Genomic DNA, 22286 nt, shown 5'->3' on the forward strand with positions numbered 1-22286 from the left:
CTACACTGCCTAACAAAAACTTACTGTGTTAATTATCATTCTTTGCCTATTTAACCATTGCAACTGAAGTAACAGCCACCACTTTAACTTTTCATTTCTCATATATATTTTCATCTACCTCTCTATCTCTGTCTACTTACATCTAGGAATAATAACTTAGTGCTTCATGTATTGAATAGACAGCCAGATAGATACATAAATATATAAACGCATCAGTGCATATAAAAAAACACCTCTTGGAAATTATATTTGCTTAATGTTGATGAATTAATGTTAACATTATGATAATATTACACGACACAGTATCTACATCACAGAAACAGGCTGTTCCTTCTAACTAGTCTATTCCAGCGTTTTTGTTCCACATGAGCTTCCTCCCACCCTCTTTCTCTAATCCTATCAGAGTACTCTTCAACTCCATTCTCCCCTTCTGGACTTATCCACCTTCCCCTTAAATTTATCCATGCTACTCGCCTCAACTACTTCATGTGGTGTCAAGTTACAGACTCCAAAATGAAATGTTACAATATTCAGAAATGCTGAAGATACAGAGAGATTATTTGATTGATTATTGGCAGCACAGAGAACATATACATGTATGTAAATGGATAGTCAATAGTTATGAATGAATACCTACTTGGCTCCACAGTTAACTTCGTCCCTTTCCCAAAGATGAGCTTATAGCCAGCTACAACATTCACACAGCATTGCATCCTTTAGCAAAAAACCCCTTCATATTTACTGTAGCAATTTATTTGCTCATTCTGGCACCTATATTTGAATACTTGGCATAGTCCTATGCCATAATAGTGACACTATCTGCACAAATAATTTTACATGACTATTGACATTTATTAGGCATATTTATTGTATTTTTTCTGTTTTCCATGGAAACATGACTGATTTTACTTTACAAAGCTAAGGCTACAATTTATATATCAGTCCCTCTGAATGCTTCCCAGTACTTCTGAAAGTGCTATGCTCTCTCGGTGCTTTCCTGAATTGTAATCCTAGATTATATATTTCATATGTAGTGTGCGGATATATCTCATAATTTCCTAACAAACAGGCTGTTAATAATTGAACCAGGTTATGATTCCCAGCACATTTCTCTGCCAATTTCAGTCGGTTCTTTCATTCATGAAACCTTAAATTGTTCTATTGAAATTGCATTTCTTTATTATCCTGTAGTTAACCTCAATGGGTGGCAATTATATTCCAGATTATTATCAGAATCAGTGTCTTTAATATAATTGAAGTAGAATTGTAGATAACATTTGAAATTTGATATAACACCGTGCAACTAACTAACAATAAACAATCTTATTGTTTCTTTTTCTAGATTATTCATGGTAATTCTTTCATTTCTTTTCAATCGGTTTTGTGACATTATTCTTTCACGAGGTAACACTTACTAGGTTCCACAATTAGCCTGGTCCCATTTCCAAAAATAAGCTTGTTGCTTCCATCCCTCACACAGCCTTACACTGCCTAACAAAAACCTTCCTGTTAATTATTATTCAGCGTCTATGTTCTCATTGAAATTTAAAGTAAACAGGCGCCATTTTCACTTTTTAATTTCACATATATATTTTCATCTACCTCTCCACATCTATCTACCATCATATAGGAATATAACTTAGTTCTTCATATAGACAGATACATAAATATATAAATATATGGAGGCATTAGTGCACATCGAAATCCACCCCTTGCCAATTATATGTGCTTCAAGTTGAGGAATTAATTTTTAACATTATAATAATATTATATTTCATAGAATCTACACCACACAAACAGGCTGTTCTATCCAACTGGTCTACTCCCGAGTTTCTGCACCATATGAACTTCCTACCACCCTCTTTATCTAACCCTATCAGGGTATTGTTCTATTTCTTTCTCTCTGCTGTACTGACCCAGCTTCCCTTAAATTTATCCATGCTACTAGCCTCAATTACTCCATGTGGTATCAATTTACAGACTCCAAAATGAAATGTTGCCATATTCAGAAATCTTGAAGATATAGAGAAATTATGTGATTCATCGTAGGCAATGCCAGAGAATATAAACATGTATGTACGTGGATAGATAGTCCGTAGTCATTAATGAATACCTACTTGGTACCACAGTTAACTTCGTCCCTTTTCCAAAGACGAGATTAGTACCAGTGCCAGCATTCACACAGTATTGCATCCTTTAGCAAAAACTCTCTTCAGATTTACTGTAATAATGTGTTTGCTTCTCTTTAGGAACTATATTTAAATACTTGGCATTGTCAAATGCCAGAATAATGATGGTATCTGTACAAATCGTTGTTACATGACCATTGACATTAATGAGGCGTATCTCATTTTTAATTATTCTGCTTTCCACTCAAGAATAACACATTTTGCATTAAAAAGCTAAGGCTTCGAATCAGTCCTTCTGAATGCTTCCCCAGTACTTCTGAAATTGCTACACTCAGTGCTTTCCTGAATTATCATCCTGGATTGTATATTTTATATGTAGTGTGTGAATACACATCACAATTTCCTAACAAACAAGATGGGCTGTTAACAATTGCACCCAGTTATCTTTCCTGACACTTTTCAATCCCACTTCCACTCTTTCCTTCATTAATGCAACCTTAGGTCGTTCTATTGGAATCGCCTTTCTTTATTATCCTGTAGTTAACCTCAATGGCTGGTAATCATGTTCCAGATTATTACCAGCATCATTGTCTTTAATATAATTGAGGTGGAATTATAGATAACATTTGGAAGTTGATAAAAACACCATGCAACTAAATAAGAATAATTGATCCATTTTCTAAATTATTTATGACAATTCTTTACTTTCTTTTCAATAAGATTTGTGAGATTATTCTTCATAAGACAACACTTACTGGGTTCCACGATTAGTCTGGTCCCACTTCCAAAAATAAGCTTGATGCCTGCATCCTTCACACAGCCCTACACTGCCTAACAAAAACCTGCTGAGTTCATTATTATTCTTTGCTCATTTTACCATTGCAATTTGAAGCAATAGCCACCACGTTAACTTTTTCATTTCACATATATATTTTCATCTACCTCTCTGCCTACATATAGGAATAATAACATAGTGCTTCATGTATTGCATAGACAGCCACATAGATACATAAATATATAAACGCATTGGTGCATATCAAAAGCCACCCCTTGCCAATTTTATTTGCTTAATGTTAAATTAATATTAACAATATAATAATATTACATTGCACAGTATCTCCACCACAGATACAGGCTGTTCTATCCAACTGGTCTATTCTGTTCCACATGAGCTTCCTCCCACCCTCTTTCTCTAATCCAATCAGGGTACTCTTCGATTCCTTTCTCCCCTTCTGTACGTATCCTGCTTCCCCTTAAATTTATCCGTGCTCCTCGCCTCAACAACACCATGTGGTGTCAAGTTACAGACTCCAAAATGAAATGTTATTATCTCCAGAAATGTTGAAGATATAGAGAGATTATGTGATTGATTGTTGGCCGTACACATATATGTGAGTGTAGTGTCTATAGTTATTAATGAATACCTACTTGGTTCCACAGTTAACTTTGTCCCTTTTCCAAAGATAAGTTTATTGCCAACTCCAGTGTTCACACAGTATTGCATCCTTTAGCAAAAACTCTCTTCAGCTATAATGTTGTTAAATGATGCTTATTTTGACAGCTATATATGAATATTCGGCATCACCTATGTCATAATAGTGACACTATATGTACAAATCGTTTTTCCAAGACCTTTGACATTGGTTAGGTATATCTATTTTTAATTGTTCGGTTTTCCACTCAAGGCTAAAGCTTTTTCATTAAAAAGCTAAGGCTTCGATTTATATATCAGTCCGTTTGAATGCTACCCCAGTACTTCTGAAATTGTTACACTCTCTGAGTACTTCAGTGAACTATCATCCTGGATTATAGATTTTATATGCAGTGTGTGGAGGCATCTCACAATTTTCTAACAAGCAGGATGGGCTGTTAACAATTGAACTCAGTTATGATTCCTGACATTTTTATCTCTCAATTCCAGTCAGCTCCTTCATTGATTAAACCTTAGGTTGTTCTATTGAAATTGCATTTCTTTATTATCCTGTAGTCAACATCAATGGCTAGTAATTATGTTCCAGATTATTACCAGATTCACTGTCTTCAATATAATTGAGGTAGAATTACAGATGACATTTGGAATTTGAAAAACACACAATTCAACTAAGTAACAATAAGCTATCTAATTGTTCCATTTTCTATATTATTCATGACAATTCTTTAATTTCTTTTCATTCAGATTTGTGACATTATTCTTTCAGAAGAAAACACTTACTGGGTTCCACGATTAGTCTGGTCCCACTTCCAAAAATAAACTTGAAGTTTCCATCCCTCACACAGCGCTACACTGCCTAACAAAAACTTACTGTGTTAATTATTACTCTTTGTCTAATTTACCATTGCAATTTAAAGTAAACAGACACCACTTTAACTTATTCATTTAACACAAATATTTTCATCTACCTCTTTATCTCTATTTACCTACATATAGGAATAATAACTTAGTGCTTCATACGAACATACGAATTAGGAGCAGGAATAGGCTACTCGGCCCCTCAAGCCTGCTCCACCATTCAATAAGTTCATGGCTGAACTGATTACTCTACATTTCCACCTACTCCAGATAACCTTCACCCCCTTGCTTATCAAGAATCTATCTATCGCTGCCTTAAAAATATTCAAAGACTCTGCTTCCACCGCCTTTTGAGGAAGAGAATTCCAAAGACTCAGGACACTCTGAGAGAAAAACAAATCTCCTCATCTCTGTCTTAAGTGAGCGACCCCTTATTTTTAAACAGTGACCCCCAGTTTGAGATTCTCCCACAAGGGGAAACATCCTTTCCACATCCACCCTGTCAAGGCCCCTCAGGATCTTATATGTTTCAATCAAGTCGCCTCTTGCTCTTCTAAACTCCAGTGGATACAAGCCTAGCATGTCCAACCTTTCCTCATAAGACAGTCTGCCTATTCAGGTTTAGTCTCGTAAACCTTCTCTGAACTGCCTCCAAAGCATTTACATCCTCCAGATGTAGTCTCACCAATGCCCTGTATAACTGAAGCATAACCTCCCTACTTTTGTATTCAATTCCCCTTGTGATAAATGATAACATTCTAATAGCTTTCCTAATTACATGCTGTACCTGCATACTAACCTTTTGCAATTCATGCACTAGGACACCCAGATCCCTCTGCATCTCAGAGCTCTGCAATCTCTCACCATTTAGATAATATGCTTCTTTTTTATTCTTCCTGCCAAAGTGAACTATTTCCCACTTTCCCACATTATATTCCATTTGCCAAGTCTTCACCCACTCAATTATCCCGTCGGAGCCTCCTTATGTCCTCCTCACAAGATACCTTCCTACCTATCTTTGTATCATCAGCAAATTTAGCTACCATACCTTCATCTCAGTCATTTATATAAATTGTAAAAAGTTGAGGCCCCAGCACAGATCCCTGTGGCACACCACTCGTTACATCCTGCCAACCAGATAGGCACATAGATATATAAATATTTAGAGGCATCAGTGAATATCAAAAGATAACACTTGAGAATCATATTTACTTAATATTGATGAATTCATTTAAACATTATTATAATATTACATTCCACAGAATTTACACCACAGAAGCAGGCTTTTCCATCCAACTGGTCTATTCCAGTGCTTCTTCTCCACACGAGCTTCCTCCCACCCCTTTCATTTAATCCTATCAGGGTATTATTATATTCCATGGCCTCTTCTATACTTATTCAGCTTCCCCTTAAATCCATACATGCTCCTGGCCTCAACTATCCATGTGGTATCAAGTTGCAGACTACAAAAAGAAGTGTTACAACATTCAGGAATGTTGAACATATAGAGAAATGATCTGTTTCAGTGTAGGCAGTACAGAGAACAGACACATGTATGTAAGTAGATAGTTAGTCTATAGATATTAATGAATACCTACTTGGCTCCACAGTTAACGTTGTCCCTTTTCCAAATATGAGTTTATCACGAGCTGCATTCACACAGCATTGTATCCTTTAGCAAAAACCCCCTTCAGATTTACTGTGGTGTTTTATTTGCTCACTCTGGCAACTGTATTTGAATAGTTGGTGTAGTCCAATGCCATAATACTGACACTATCTGTACAAATCATTGACATTTATTAGACATATTTATTTTAATGATTCTGTTTTTCACGCAAGCATGACTGATTTTTCTTGAAAAAGCTAAGGCTACAATTTACAAATCAGTCTTTCTGAATGCTTTCCCAGTACTCCTGAAAGTGCAACCAATACTTTCCTGAATTATCATCCTGGATTATATATTTCATAGGCAGTGTGTGGATACACATCTCACAATTTCCTAACCAACAGGATGGGCTGTTAACAATTGAATCAGGTTAGGATTTCTGATATGCAACAATAGGTAACAATAAACAATCGAATTCTTTTATTTTATAGATTATTCATGAAAATTCTTTAATTTCTTTCAATCAAATTTGTGACATTATTCTTTCGTAAGACAACACTTACTGGGTTCCACGATTAATCTGGTCCCACTTCCAAAAATAAGATTTAAGTTTCCATCCCTCACACAGCCCTACACTGCATAGCATAAACCTTCTGTGTTATTATTATTCCTTGCCCATTTTACCATTGCAATTTAAATTAAACAGACACCACTTAAACTTTTTCATTTTACATGTATATTTTCATCTACCTCTCTATCTCAATTTATCCAGGATAGGAGTTAAACCTTTTGTGATTCATGTATTGCATAAGCAGCCACATTGATACATAAATATATAAAGGCATCCAGGCATACCAAAATCTCTCCCTTGGCAATTATATTTGCTGAATGTTGATTGATTAATTTCAACGTTATAATAATATTACATTACAACTAATGTGCAGCACATAAACAGATTGTTCCTTCCAACTGGTCTATTCCAGTGTTTCTGTTCCTTAGGTGCTTCCTCTCACCCACTTAATCTAATCCTATCATTATAATTTTATATTCCTTATGCCCTGCTGTAATTATCCAGCTTCCCCTTAAATATATCGATGCTACTCACCTCAACAACCCCATGTGCTATCAAATTACAGACTCCAAAATAACATGTTACAATTTTCAGGACTGTTGAAGATATAGAGAAATTAAATACACATGTATGGAAGTAGATAGATAGTCTACAGTTATTAATGAATACCTACTTGGCTCCACAGTTAACTTTGTCCCTTTTCCAAAGATGATCTTATAGCTAGCTCCAGTGTTCACACAGCATTGCATCCTTTAGCAAAAACTCCCTGTAGTAATTTGTTTGCTTCTTCTAGCACTTAAATCTTAATACTTGGCATCATACAATGCCATAATGATGTCTCCATCTGTCCAAATTGTTTTTACATGACCATTGACATTTATTAGGCACATCTATTTTTAATTATTGTTTTTAATGCAAGAATGACTAATTTTGCATTAAAAAGCTAAGTCTTTGATTTATACAACAGTCACTCCGAATGCTTCCCCAGTACTTCTGAAAGTGCTATGCTCTCTCAGTGTTTTTCTGAATTATCATTCTTGATTATATATTTCATATTTAGTGCATGGATACATCTCACAATTTCGTATCAGATAGGATGGGCTGTTAACAATGGAATACAGTTATGATTCCTGACACTTTTCCCTCCCAATTTCAGGCAGTTCTTTCACTAATGAAACCTTAGGTTGTTCTATTGAAATAGTATTTATTTATTATCCTGTAGTTAACCTCAATGGCTGGTAGTTATGTTCCAGATTATTACCAGAATCAGTATCTTTATTATCATTGAGGTAGAGTTGTAGATGACATTTGGAATTTGATATAAACACCATGCAGCTAACTAACAATAAACAATTTCATTGTTCTTTCTTCTGCATCATTCATGGCAATTCTTTAATTTATTTTCAATCAGATTTGTGACATTCTGCTTCATAAGACAACACTTACTGGGTTCCACGATTAGTCTGGTTCCACTTCCAAAAATAAGCTTGATGCCTCCAGTATTCACACAGCCCTACACTGCCTAACAAAAACCTTCTGAGTTAATTATTATCCTTGTCTATTTAACCATTGTAATTTAAGGTAAATACCACGACTTAACTTTTTCATTTCACATTTATATATATTTATCTAGCTCCCTATCTCTATCTACCCACACAATTATGTTGCATGGACAGCCACAACGATACATAAATACGTGGAGACATCGATGCAAATTAAAAGTCAACCCTTGTCAATTATATTTGCTGAATAGTTGATTAATTAATTTTAACATTATAATAATATTACGTTGCAAAGAATTTACCCAAGAGAAACAGGCTTTTCCATCCAACTGGTCTATTCAGCATTTCTGCTCCACACACGCTTCCTCCCACCCTCTTTCTCTAATCCTATAAGGATAATCTTCGATTCCCGTCTCCCTGTTCAACTGATCCAGCTTCCCCTTAAATGTATCCATTCTACTCACCTCAACTACTCCATGTGGTGTCAAGTTACCAACTCCAGAATGAAATGTTACAATTTCCAGGAATGTTGAACATATAGAGAAATTATTTGATTGATTGTTGGCAGTACAGAGAACAGATACATATATGCAAGTCGATAGATAGTCGATAGTTATTAACGAATACCTACTTGGCTCCACTGTTAACTTTGTCCCTTTTCCAAAGATAAGCTTAACGCCAACTCCAGAATCCACACAGCATTGCATCCTTTAGCAAAAACTCCCTTCAGATTTACTGTCGTATTTTATTTGCTCATTCTTACAACTGTATTTTAATACTTCGCATCGTCCAATGCCATAATAGTGACACTATCGGTATAAACTGTTTTTACATGTCCATTGACATTTATTCGGCATACCTATTTTCAATTATTCTATTTTTCACTCAAGAACAACGCATTTTGTGGTCAACAGCTAAGGCTTCGATTTATATATCAATCACTGAATGCTTTCCTAGCACATCTCAAAGTGCTACACTCTCAGTGTTTTCCTGAATTATCATCCTGGATTATATATTTTATATGTTGTGTGTGGATACATCTCACAATTTCCTAAGAAACAGGATGGTCTGTTAACAATGGAACCCAGTTATGATTCCTGAAACATTTCGCTCCCAATTTCAGGCAGTTCTTTCGTTAATGGAACCTTAGGTTGTTCTATTGAGATTGTATTTCTTTATTATCCTGTAGTCAACATCAATGGCTGGCAATTACGCATCAGATTATTACCAGAATCAGTGCCTTTAATATAATTGAGGTAGAATATAGATAACATTTGGAATTTGATATACACACGATGTAACTAAATAACAATATGCAATCTAATTGTTCCATTTTCTAGATAATTCATGACAATTCTTTAATTTCTTTTCAATCAGATATGTGACATTTTTTTCATAAAACTTCACTTACTGGGTTCCACGATTAGTTTGCTCCCACTTCCAAAAATAAGGTTGTCAGCTGCAGTATTCACACAGCCTTACACATCCTTACAAAAACCCGCTGAGTTTATTATTATAGTTCTTTGTCCATTTTACCATTGCAATTTAAAGGAAACAGCAACCATTTTAATTTTTTTCATTTCACACATGTATTTTCATCTACCTCTCTATCTCTATCCATCTACATCTAGGAATAATAACTTAGTGCTTCATGTGTTGCACAGACAGCCACATTGATACATAAATATATAAAAGCATCAGTGCATATCAAAAGCCATCCCTTGGCAATTAAGTTTGCTGAATCTTGATGAATTAATATTAACACTATAATAATATTATATTACACAGAATTTAAACCAGAGAAACAGGCTTTTCCATCCAACTGGTCTATTCAGCATTTCTGTTCCACAGGAGCTTCCTCCCACTCTCTTAATATAATCTTATCAGGGTATTCTTATATTCCTGTCTCCCTGCTGTACTTATCCAGCTTCCCCTTAAATCCATACATGCTCCTTACCTAAATGTGATAGCAAGTTGCCAACTCCAAAATGAAATGTTACAATATTCAGGAATGTTGAACATGTAGAGAAATTGCTTGGTTAATTGTTGGCACTATAGAGAACAGACACATGTATGTGAATCGGTAGATAGTCTATAGTTATTAGTGAATACCTACTTGGCTCCACCATTAACTGTGTCCCGCTTCCAAAGATGAGCTTTTCGCTACCAGCAACATTCACACAGCATTACATCCTTTAGCAAAAACACCCTTCAGATTTACTGTAGTAATGTTGTGCTCATTCTGACAACTATATTTGAATACTTGGCATCGTCCAATGTCATAATACTGACACGATCCGTACCAACTGTTTTTATATATTCATTCACATAGATTAGGCATATCTATTTTTAAATAGTCTGTTTTTACGCAAGCATGACTGATTTTGTATTAAAAAGCCAAGGCTTTGACTTATGTATCAGTCCCTCTGAATGCTTTTCCAGTAATTCCCAAAGTGCTACACTCTCTCAGTGCTTTCCTGAATTATCACCTGGATTATATATTTCATATGTAGCGTGTGGATACGTCCCACAATGTCCTAGCAAACAGGATGGGCTGTGAACAATTAAATCCAGTTATGATTCCTGACACTTTTATCTCCCAATTTCAGTTATTTTTTTCATTAATGTAAGTTTCGGTTGTACTATTGAAATTGCCAATCTTGATTATCCTGTACTTATCCCCAATGGCTGGTAATTATGTTCCAGATTATTACCAGCATTAGTGTCTTTAATGTAATTGAGGTAGTATGGTAGATAACATTTGGAATTTGATATAAACACCATACAACTAAGTAACAAGAAGCAATCTAATCGTTCCATTTTCTAGATTATTCATGACAATTCTTTAATTTCTTTTCAATCAGATTTGTGACAGTATTCTTTCATAAGATAACACTTACTGGGTTCCACGATTAGTCTGGTCCCACTACCAAAAATAAGCTTTCTGTTCCCAGTATTCACACAGCCCTACACTGCCTAACAAAAACCCTCTGAGTTAATTATTATTCTTTGTCTATTTTACCATTACAATTTAAGGTAAAAACCGCGACTTTGTTTTTTTTATTTCATCTATATATCTTCATCGAGCTCTCTCTCTATCTATCTGCACATGGGAATAATAACTTTGTGCTTCATATATTGCATAGATAGCCACAGCAATACATAAATACATGGAGACATCGGTGCAGATCAAAAGCCACCTCTTGGCATTTATATTTGCTAAATGTTGATGAATTAATTTTAACATTATAATAATATTACATTACAAAGAATTTCCACCACAGAAACAGGCTTTTCTATCCAACTGGTCTATTCCAGTACTTCTGCTCCACACAAGCTTTCTCCAACCCTTTTTCTCTAATCCTATAAGGATAATCTTCGATTCCCCTCTCCCTGCTCTACTGATCCAGCTTCTCCTTAAATGTATCCATTCTACTCGCCTCAACTACTCCATGGGGTATCAAGTTACCAACTCCAGAATGAAATGCTACAATTTTCAGGAATGTTGACCATATATAGAAATTATTGGATTGATTGTTGGCAGTACAGAGAACATGCATATGTATGTAAGTGGATAGATAGTCTACAGTTATTAATGAATACCTACTTGGCTCCACTGTTAACTTTGTCCCATTTCCAAAGATAAGCTTAAAGCCATCAGCATTCACACAGCATTGCATCCTTTAGCAAAAACTCCCTTCCGATTTACTGTACTGTTTGATTTGCTCATTCTGACAACTATGCTCGAATACTTGGCATCGTTTAATGCCATAATAATGACACCACCTGTATAAACCATTTTTACATGACCGTTGACATTTATTAGGCATACCTATTTTCAATTATTCTGTTTTTGCACTCAAGAATAACACATTTTATGGTCAAAAGCTCAGGCTTCCAATTATAGATCAGTCACTCTGAATGCTTCCCCAGTACTTCCCAAAGTGCTACACTTTCTCAGTGTTTTCCTGAATTATCATCCTGGATTATATATTTTATATGGAAAGTGTGGATACATTTCACAATTTCCTGACAAACAGGATGGTCTGTTAACAATCGAACCCGGTTATGATTCCTGACACGTTTATCTCCCAATTTCAGTCAGTTCTTTCATTAATGGAACCTTAGGTTGTTCTATTGGAATCGCGTTTCTTTATTATCCTGTAGTTTACATTAATGGCTGGTAAATATGCATCAGATTATTACCAGCATCAGTGCATTTAATATAATTGAGGTAGAGTTATAGATAACATTTGGAATTTGATGAAAAAAACACCATGTATCTAAGTAATAATTACATCTATGCATAGTCATACTTTTCCTCTTAATCCAACTATGCTATTCACATCAACTACTCGATGTAGTAGGAAGTCCAACATTCTAACCACTCTATATAAAATTTCTCCTGAAATGTTTATTGTATATTCCAGAGACTATCTCAGATTGATGACTCCTAGTTTTGGACTTCCCAACAACTGGGGCATCCGTCTCTTTGTCCACCCTAATAAACTTCTTGTTGATATTAAACCCTCTGTCAGATGGCTCCTCACCCTTCTCTTTTCTAGGGACAAGGTCCCCAGGCTGTTCATTCTTTCCTGATAGTTATTTTGTAACTTTAATTGCAAAGAACCGACGACATATATCAACAAAACAATGTTTTGACTCTCATCATAAATAATACAGAATTATATTTCACTTACTAGGTTGGACCATTAGTTTGGTCCCAGATCCAAATATTAGCTTATCGAGAGTCTTCACACAGTATCACACACCAGTGCATAAACCGTTTTCCCTGATGCCAAGGATATCCACAACATCAACTCAATGCATTATCAATATTCCATGTTAAAATATTAACAAATGCCTAGCTCAATAAAACAAAGTTAGATTCTACCCTTCTCACGCATTAATGCTACACATTCACCGAACGTAAAACTAGTTAAATTTTTTCTAGATCGACTTGATGGCTAATCACCAACTGTACATCAGTTTGACCAGAATCTATCATTTGCTTACAAACTAATTTACATGGCCATTTTTGAGGAACAATTATTGAGTTCTTACCAGGATTAACAATGAGTCTGGTGCCTCCTCCAAATATAAATTTACCATATCCTTCAGTATTCACACAGTAATTTATCCCTTTACAAGAACTCGAGATAGACCTGGTTTGCAATGTACCAGTACAACCACGACTGAATGATCATTACTGTTATTTCAATTACTTTATATAACTAAGCAATCTAATCATTATTTTAGCCAGATTATTCATGATAATCCTTTAATTGCTTCCAATCAGCATTATTCTTTCATAACACAACACTTACTGGGTTCCACGATTAGTCTAGTCCCACTTCCAAAAATAAGCTTGTAGGTTCCGTCCTTCCCACAGCCCTACACTGCCTAACAAAATCCTTCTGAGTTCATTACTATTGTCTGTCTTGCTGATGCAATTTAAACAGGCACCCATTTTACCTAAGAAATTAATTTTCTTATATTTTGTGACTTTCTGTCTGTCTACTTGGCTGATAATATTCCTATTTATCTATTTGTACTGTGTAATCATTTGTTTATTCTATCCTATCATTCTATGTATGGATCTCCAACCTGGAGGAATAACAAACTATTGCTTTATGTGTTGCATAGACAGGGACATGGATATACAGATATATAGAGGCATCAATGCACATCATCAAAAGGTATACCTTGTCAGTTATATAGCTAATTTGTTTAATATTGGTTGACTAATTCCAACATTATAATGATATTTGATTCAACGTAGACCGTCATTCCACCTTATGTCTTTTAGTCTTCCAAAGGTACTATAGTAGCATCAGATGACCAATGGTAGTGAATACTGATCAATCTATAGAATTGTATTTCGTGAATTGGCCAATCATTTCTATTGGGACAAAGTATTGAGCTGCAGTTCGGATTTTGTACCTAGCATTCTAAATCGTTTATCTAATACCTATTATGATACATAGTCTTCATGTTATACTTCTAAATTTACCTGGTATTATTGTCAGCTTGCTTCCAGGGCCAAATCTAAGCTTATTGTCATAATCCACACAGTGTGATATGTCAGTGCAAAAACCTAATCTGATTCTGGTGCCTAATACTGACTAGAAACTAGATATGGACATGTTATAGAATTGTACATTTTCACTTGGTGTCATATTATGTGGCAGAAAAAGGCTTGTATTTCCTCACTGTCCCTTCCATTTTACATTTATGAATTCCTCTACCCCTTTTCCCCCTCACTTTGTTATAAACTGCTGAATTTCTAACCTCTTCCAGTTCTGATGCAAGGTCATCAGCCTGAAACTTTGTTTCACTCTCCACACCCGACTTTCTGATCCTTTCCAGCCTTTTCAGATTTTATTTAAGATTTGCAGCAGCTGCAATGTTTTATTTTCAAGTGTTCAATTATCGTTTCCACAAGTCAACTTTAATCATTTTGGTTATGCATATGTCCATGTCCCCCAGTAGTTTATAGATAAATACGTTGACTAAATATTTACTGGAATTTACACAGTGATCCCACTTCTAAAGTTGAGTTTAGTTTTGGTTCAAAGAGTCTCCGAGCAATGAGCCCCCTATTAACATCCCATGGTAATAACAAGAGTTCCAGTTGCACCTCAATACACTTTGTCACTAACTGAACTGAGCTGAAATTAGAATGCAATTATTATAATTTTATTGTCAGGTTGTCACCAGAATAATTCTACTTCCAAATGATTCTTCCAATAGGATGTATTATATTCTCCAAATACATTTAATTGGTGGCTATAGTCCAGGTTGCTAAAAGCATGAATTTTCCTACAGATGTAACTTCATTTGTGGCTTAAGATGTACATATTTAAAATCCCTAGATTGACTTCTGGCCTCATTTACAAATGCAAACCTTTGTGCTCCATTAGCCACAGTGTCTCATACGTCCATGGAAAATCCATTGTATGACATGTTTCCCTACTTGTAACTACTCCCATTCAGGAGTATTGAACTTCAGGATGGTTAAAACTTACACGTCTTTAAGTCTTTTCAGAACAAAATATAAAAAATACACATTAATCTAATGTTTGACTCTAAAGTTAATAATATTGTTATTTTAACTGTGACAAAATGAAATAGTGACCACACAATGCAGTGGTATATAGCTATTTTAAATTCTGCTGTCATTGTCTTAGATTTTGCAAAGAATGTCCTTCAGCTACATTCTTCAGAAACTTGCACTACCTTAAAACAATGATGTTTGCCACAGAATCGTAGCAACCTTTCACAGTTCAAATCCCTCCATGGCCTCGACACTCCCCATCTGCACAACCTCCTCCAGCCCGACACCACTCCGGCATCTTGGGGCTTTTCCATTTCAGACGTCTTGCGCATCCCAGATTTTCATCGCATCCCACCATCTGGTATTCTCTTCCCAAGCCCCTCCGACTCTCCAACCCTCTCTCTCCTCCTTTCAGGTGTTCCACGAAGCCTATCTCTTTCACCAGAATGTTGCTCACCTATTCTAATTTTTCTGTGAGGCACTGTCAACTTTTGTTTGGAAAAGCTCCCATGAAGCGCCACGGGATGTTTTACTGTGTTAAGGACGCTATATAAATGCAAATTTTTGTGGCTGTTTTATTGCACCACATTATTTGGCATTTTCCAAAAGGAAAATGGATCCAGATAGTTAAGTTCAATGTAAAAAATAATTTAAGCTTAATAAGATGCACAATGGCAAACAAAAAACTGCACTAATCAGAGCCATTACACATGATATCTGAACTATCATATCCTTCTCCAGCAAGAAGAGGCATAAATTAACTGAGCATGTCGAGAAATTACTTGAGACATTATAGGCAGTACAGAAAACTCGCATATTTGTAAATACACAGTCTATAGTTATTAATGATGACCTACTTGGTTCCACAGTTAACTTTGTCCCGCTTCCAAAGATAAGCTTGTTGACACCTCCAACATTCACACAGCATCACACCCTTTAGCAAAAACCCCTTTGCAATTAATGTCAGTACATTACTGTTCTGACTGGTATTCCTAGTTCAATATTTGATATCACTGAATCCTAGTACCATGAAACTATCTGTAGAAACTATGATCATTGATAATTATTCGGCACGCATCTGTTTTTTTATTTAGCCTGGTTATAGCTCAAAATAACATTACTTTTTCAATAAAAATGCAGCGTCAGTTCATCAGTTCCCTCGTATGCTTCCCAACTATTTGTCAATCTGCTGTCCTCGCTCAGTAATTTCATGGATTATTATCCTGAATTATATATTTCATCACTACAGCCGGAATCCATCTCACAACTTTTTTTTAACATACACAGGGTGGGATGCTAGCAATTGAAATAAGATAATTTTTGACGCTTTTCAATTTCAGAAAGTGCTTGAGGAGAATAGTATAATGCATTTAAGAGGAAGCTAGAAAAATATATGAGGAAGACTGGACGAATAGGTTGTGCTGATAGAGCCAGATAAGGAAGAATGGGAAGAGGCTCGAGTGGAGTATAAACGCTGGCATGGACTAGATGGGCCGAATGGTCTATTTCTGTTCTTTATATTCTATGCAACTCTGTTTAACTTATGGGTTGAGCTTTGAGCATTGTCCCAGCTCCAAATATCGTCCTGTAGGAGTCAACATTCACACACCATTACAACCCTCAACAATAATTCTTTCCTTCCTAACAATTACCTAATTCACATTGAGAACATCCCATCACATTTCCTGAAGTAGATCACTTCTAAATTACATATTCACATCGGTGTGGACCAAATTACATGAAACTGAAGCTGATCCATATTTCAACTAATTTGATGACATGCTTCTCTTTTCCATTCTATTGCATAAAGCAGACATCCGTAACCATCTCACTTACTGGGTATAACTTGGAGCCTGGTCCCTGATCCAAAGATCAGCTTATCAGCAAGGTTCACACAGCCTGATGTATCAATACTAAAACCTTTCCCAGCCAGCCATTCGCATACACTACATCACTTGTTGTTTCTTATAGAACCATCAGTTTTTTTTAATTTCAGCTTTGGAATTTAAGATGTAGGAACAATTACTATCTCCAGTATCAAATACATTTTGCATAGAATTGCACAGAAGTTTCAGTGCAGAAAATATAATTCTGCTCCACTGATCTATGCCAGTGCTCATGTTACACACGACCCTCATTTCATCCTACTTCATTTCACCCTCTCTGCATATCCTTCCATTCCTTTCTCCATTGTATACTTATCTAGCTTCCCCTGAATCGCATCTATGCTCTTTGCATCAACTCATCCATGTGGTAGCAAGTTCCACATTCTCATCACGATATAAATGAAAAAATTGCTCCCGAATTCTTTGTTGGATTTATTAGTGACTGTCTTATATGGATAACCCCTAGTTTTAGTCTCCCAACAAGTGGAAAACACTTCTCTTTGTCTACCCTATTAAATACCTTCATAATGTTAAAGACCTCTAGTAGGTGACTCTTCAGCCTTCTAAATTCCAGAGAACTGAGCCCCATCATGTCAAATCTTTCTTGATAGTTATTATTTGCCTTAAGTTGCTAAGAACTGGTGACACGTATTAATAAAACAATGTTTTAACTATCATAATTAAAAATACAGAATTAAACTTCACTTACTGGGTTGCACAATTAGTTTGGTCCCTGATCCAAATATCTGCTTATTGTAATTATTCACACAGCGTTACGTACCAGTGCATAAACCCTTTACTTGATGTCACTCATATTGACTATCTACCAAATCAACCAGACATTATATTTATGCATTATCTATTTTCAAAGTTAAAGTATTACCAAGTGGCCAAACGTACATTATTGCAACTCATTTCAATCAATTTAACTTCATTCTGTCTCATATAATAATGATATCTCTTTACGGAAAGTAAAAATGTTGTTTAATTTTGACTAGACCTACTTTATGCCCATGGCCCATCTGTATCTTATTTTGACCAGAATTCATAATTTTTTATTGCAAACTAATTTACATGGTCACTTTGAGGAACGACTATTGAGTTCTTACCAGGATTAACAATGAGTCTGGTGCCCCCTCCAAATACCACTTCACCATATCCTGAAGAACCCACACAGTAACTGACCCCTTTACAAGAACTCAGGATAGTGCTGGTTTCAATGTACCAATACTATCACTACTGGTGTATTCTTATTGTCATTTCAATGGCTTGAAATAATTAAACAATCTAATTGTTCTATTTTCTAGATTATTCGTGGCGTTACTTACTGGGTTCCACGATTAGTCTGGTCCCACTTCCAAAAATAAGTTTTCTGGTACCATCGTTCACACAGCCCTACACTGCCTAACAAAAACCCCCTGAGGTAGATATTCTACTTTGTGTATCTTCTCGGTGCAATTTAAGTAAACAGGCCCCCAGTTTTCCTCAGAAGTCAGTTTTCACGCATTTTGGCGTCTTTCTGTTTATCGATTTGTCTGTCTGCCTGTCAGTCTATTTATGCTATCTATTTGTTTATTCTATTCTGTTTGCCTATCTGCCTGTGTCTCTCTCTACCTGCAGGAATATCAATTTATTGCTCTGTGCACTGCATAGCCAGGCACATCGATACATCGATGCATACATATATAGAAGTATCAATGCAGATCATCAAAAATCATTCCTTGTCAACTATATTTGTTCAATATTAGTGATTTCATTCCAAATTTATAATAATGTTATATTGAGTGTACATCATCACTCCACCTTATATCTGCATGTATTCCAAAGGCATTGGACTGGCTTTAGATGACCAGTGGGAATAAACCCGCAATGATCTCTGGAACTGAGCTGGTTGAACATTTCTGTCTTGAAAAAATTGTTAGCTGCTGTTCAGATTTTGTAACTAACTAACATTCTAACTTGTTTATCTAATAGCTATTACTTTATTTATCCCATGTATTACAATACTTAACTTACTTGGTATTACAGTTAACTTGCTTCCAGTTCCGAATGTAAGCTTATTGCCATAACCCACACGGTATGATATGTCAGTACAAAAACAAATTCTCCGACTTCTGGTGCCTAATTCTCGCCAGAAAATAGATCTGGACATCTTAAGGAAATGCACATTTTGACCTTATTATAATATCTTATTTCACTCGCCTTGCCTTTCAATTAATATTTAGTAACTCCTCCAACCACCCTGATTTTGGACTTGCTTATAGACTGGTCAATCCAATCTTTTCCAGTTCTGATGAAAGATCCTCTGAAAAGTTCACTCTATTTCCCTCTCCACAGATGCTGCCCAGACCTGCTGAGCTTTTCCAGTATTTTCTGATTTTATTTCAACGTTTGAGTATTTAATAATCTTTTATTCATATTAACTTTATTCATATTGGTTATGCATATGTTTGTGGCCACCACTCATTAATAGATAGATTGGAGTCTACAATGATTTTGATCCCGCTGCCAAAGATGAGGTCAGTTAGGTTTCAGAGTCCAAAAGCAATGCGCCCCCTATTAAGATCCCTTGTACTTCAGTGTACTTCGCCATTAACTGCACTGAGTTGAAATTAGAATTCAACTACTACAATTCTATTGTCAAGTTGTCATCAGAATAACTCTGCTTCCAAATCACCCTTCCAAATCGGACATATTATAGTCCCCCAATTAAGGTAATTCCCGGTAAAGCTTACAAAACACGTGAATGTTCCTGAAAAAAAAAATCTTAATTTGCAGCTTAAAAGTACAATATTGAATAAGCCCCAAAGTTTTTTTTCTGTCAAATTTTCAAATGCAAACCTGTGTGGTCCGTAAGTCACTTATACTTCTATGGAATTTCCATTTGTTCAGTAGGTATTTCTACTTGCACTCACTCCCAGTCAAGGCTATGGAAGTTTATAGATGCTTAAAGCCGCCATGTTCCAAAGTCTAAGATATCAAAAATACATATTGCTCTAACTTTAGACTTAACAATCAGTAATATTGGTATTTTATTAGTTGTGACCCCACTTTACAGAGTGGTTAAACGGCATTACTTTCTGTTGTTATTATACTGTTCTCACAGATCTTGCAACGAATGTCCTTCAACTACTTCCTTCAGAAACTTGCACTACCTTAAAACAATGTTGTTGACCCACAGCATCATTGTAATCCTCCACAGTTCAAATATACTGTTCAAATCCCTGCATAGCCTCACCAGTCCCCATTCACACAGCCTCCTCCAGTCCTACTCCATTAATAGATCGCTGCCTTCCTGCAGTTCAGGCCTCTTGCGCATTCCCAGATTTTCATCGCCCCACCATTGGAAGTGGTGCCTCCAAGGTCTGGAATCCTCTCCTAAAACCACTCCGCCAGCCCAAACCCTTTCTTTCCTCCTTTAGGACGCTCCTTTAAGGGTAGGTCCCTCCCCACTCCCCCTGCATTTTGGTCACCGATCTTAACTTGTATTTGTGTGGCTCGGCGTCACGTTTTATTTGACAATGTTACATTGTAGGTAGTGCGGAGAACATACGTGTATATACAAGCAAATAGACACAGTCTTCAGTTATTAATTAGTACCTACTTGGCTCCACTGTTAACTTTGTCCCTGTTCCAAAGATAAGCTTTCCAGTACCTCCAGTATTCACACAGTGTTGAGTCCTTTAGCAAAAACTCCCTTCCGACTAACTTCAGTACATCTGTCAGCTATAATTTAAGACCTGGTGTCCCTGAATTTCATTATTATGAAACCATCTGCACACACCATTGGAAATGATGAACAATAATGAGGCATGCATCACTTTTTCTTAAATTTAGCCTGCTTACAGCCCAAGATAACTCATTCCTTTGCCATTTAAACTGTAGGGCTACCATTGGTATGTCAGTTTATCAGATTCTGCAGAATGCTTCCGAGTATCACTGGAAGTGCTAAACTGTCTCAGTATTTTCGTGGATTAACATCTTGGATTTACATGTTTTAACTATAGAATGAGGATCCATCTCACAACTTTCCAGGGTGGGCTGTTAGCAATTGAGTCAATTTACAACACTTTTCTCTTAAAATTTCAATCCAGATTTCATCAGTGACATTTCGTTAATGATATCCTATATTGCTGTATTTAAATCACGTTTCTTTATTTTTCTGTAATTACTGCCAATAGCTGCTAATTATATTCCAGGTTGTTCCCAGCCTCTGTGTCTTTTAACATTATTGAGGTAGAATTCTAGATAACATCTGTAATTCTGTAAAGATAGTGCTGGTTCCCGATGTGGCAATACCGTCTCTACTGATTTATTCTCAGGATCACTTCAATAATTTGAAATACTTAAGCAAACTAATTGTCACATTTGCTAGATAATTCATGATAATTTCTTTCATTCAGATTTGTGACAGTATTCCTTCAAGATACAACACTTACTGGGTTCCACGATTAGTCTGGTCCCATGCCCAAAAGTAAGCTTGCTGTTCCCATAACTCACACAGCCCTACACTGCCTAACAAAAACCTTCTGAGTTAATTATTCTGCCTTGTCTAACTGAATTATATAATTTAACGTAACTGATACCCACTTTATCTAAGAACTTGCATATATTTTTGTGTTAGCCCACCTACTGCCTAATTATCCTACCGATGTTTATTTCATTCTATCTATCTATCCCTCTATCTATTGCAGGAATAGCAATCCACTGCCTCATGCATTGCACATCGAGGCTCAATGCAGATCAAAACGAATCCCTTGTCAATTATATTTGTTGAATGTTGGTTATTATTTGCTAGAACTGAGTTGGCTAAGCATTTCACTTTGGACAAAATAGAGAGTTGCAGTTCGGATTTTGTAACCAACATTCTAAATCGTTTACCCAACACGTATAATTTTACATAGCCTACATATTATAACACTTAACTTACCTGGTATTACAGTTAACTTGCTTCCAGGGCCGAATATAAGACTATTGCCAAAATCCACACAGTATGATATATCAGTACAAAAACCTATTATCCTAATTATGGTCCCTAAATCTCACCAGAAAATAGATCTGCCCTTGATATTGAATTGAAAATTTAATCCTTGTTATAAATACAGTATAGCATAAAGTGAGTTTTCTTATTCATCTTTGCATTCAATTAATATTTAGTAAGTGTTCCACCACTTGTCACTCGACTTTGTACTTGCTTATAAACTGTTACATTTGTAACCTCTTCCAGTTCTGATGAAAGTTCATC

At 35.8% G+C, this 22286-nt stretch overlaps 1 gene segment (V, D, J or C); it reads right to left on the bottom strand.

The window, feature by feature from the left end:
- LOC137348918 (Ig lambda chain C region-like) overlaps positions 1-20395 on the bottom strand; it is a 60022-nt gene extending 39627 nt beyond the window's left edge. The window contains 1 exon segment of the C gene segment in view: positions 20280-20395. Within this exon segment, the coding sequence occupies positions 20280-20289 (10 nt within the window).
- Positions 20396-22286: the final 1891 nt, after the last annotated feature.

The sequence above is a fragment of the Heterodontus francisci genome, chromosome 34, assembly GCF_036365525.1.
Source record: "Heterodontus francisci isolate sHetFra1 chromosome 34, sHetFra1.hap1, whole genome shotgun sequence".
Classification (NCBI taxonomy): domain Eukaryota; kingdom Metazoa; phylum Chordata; class Chondrichthyes; order Heterodontiformes; family Heterodontidae; genus Heterodontus; species Heterodontus francisci.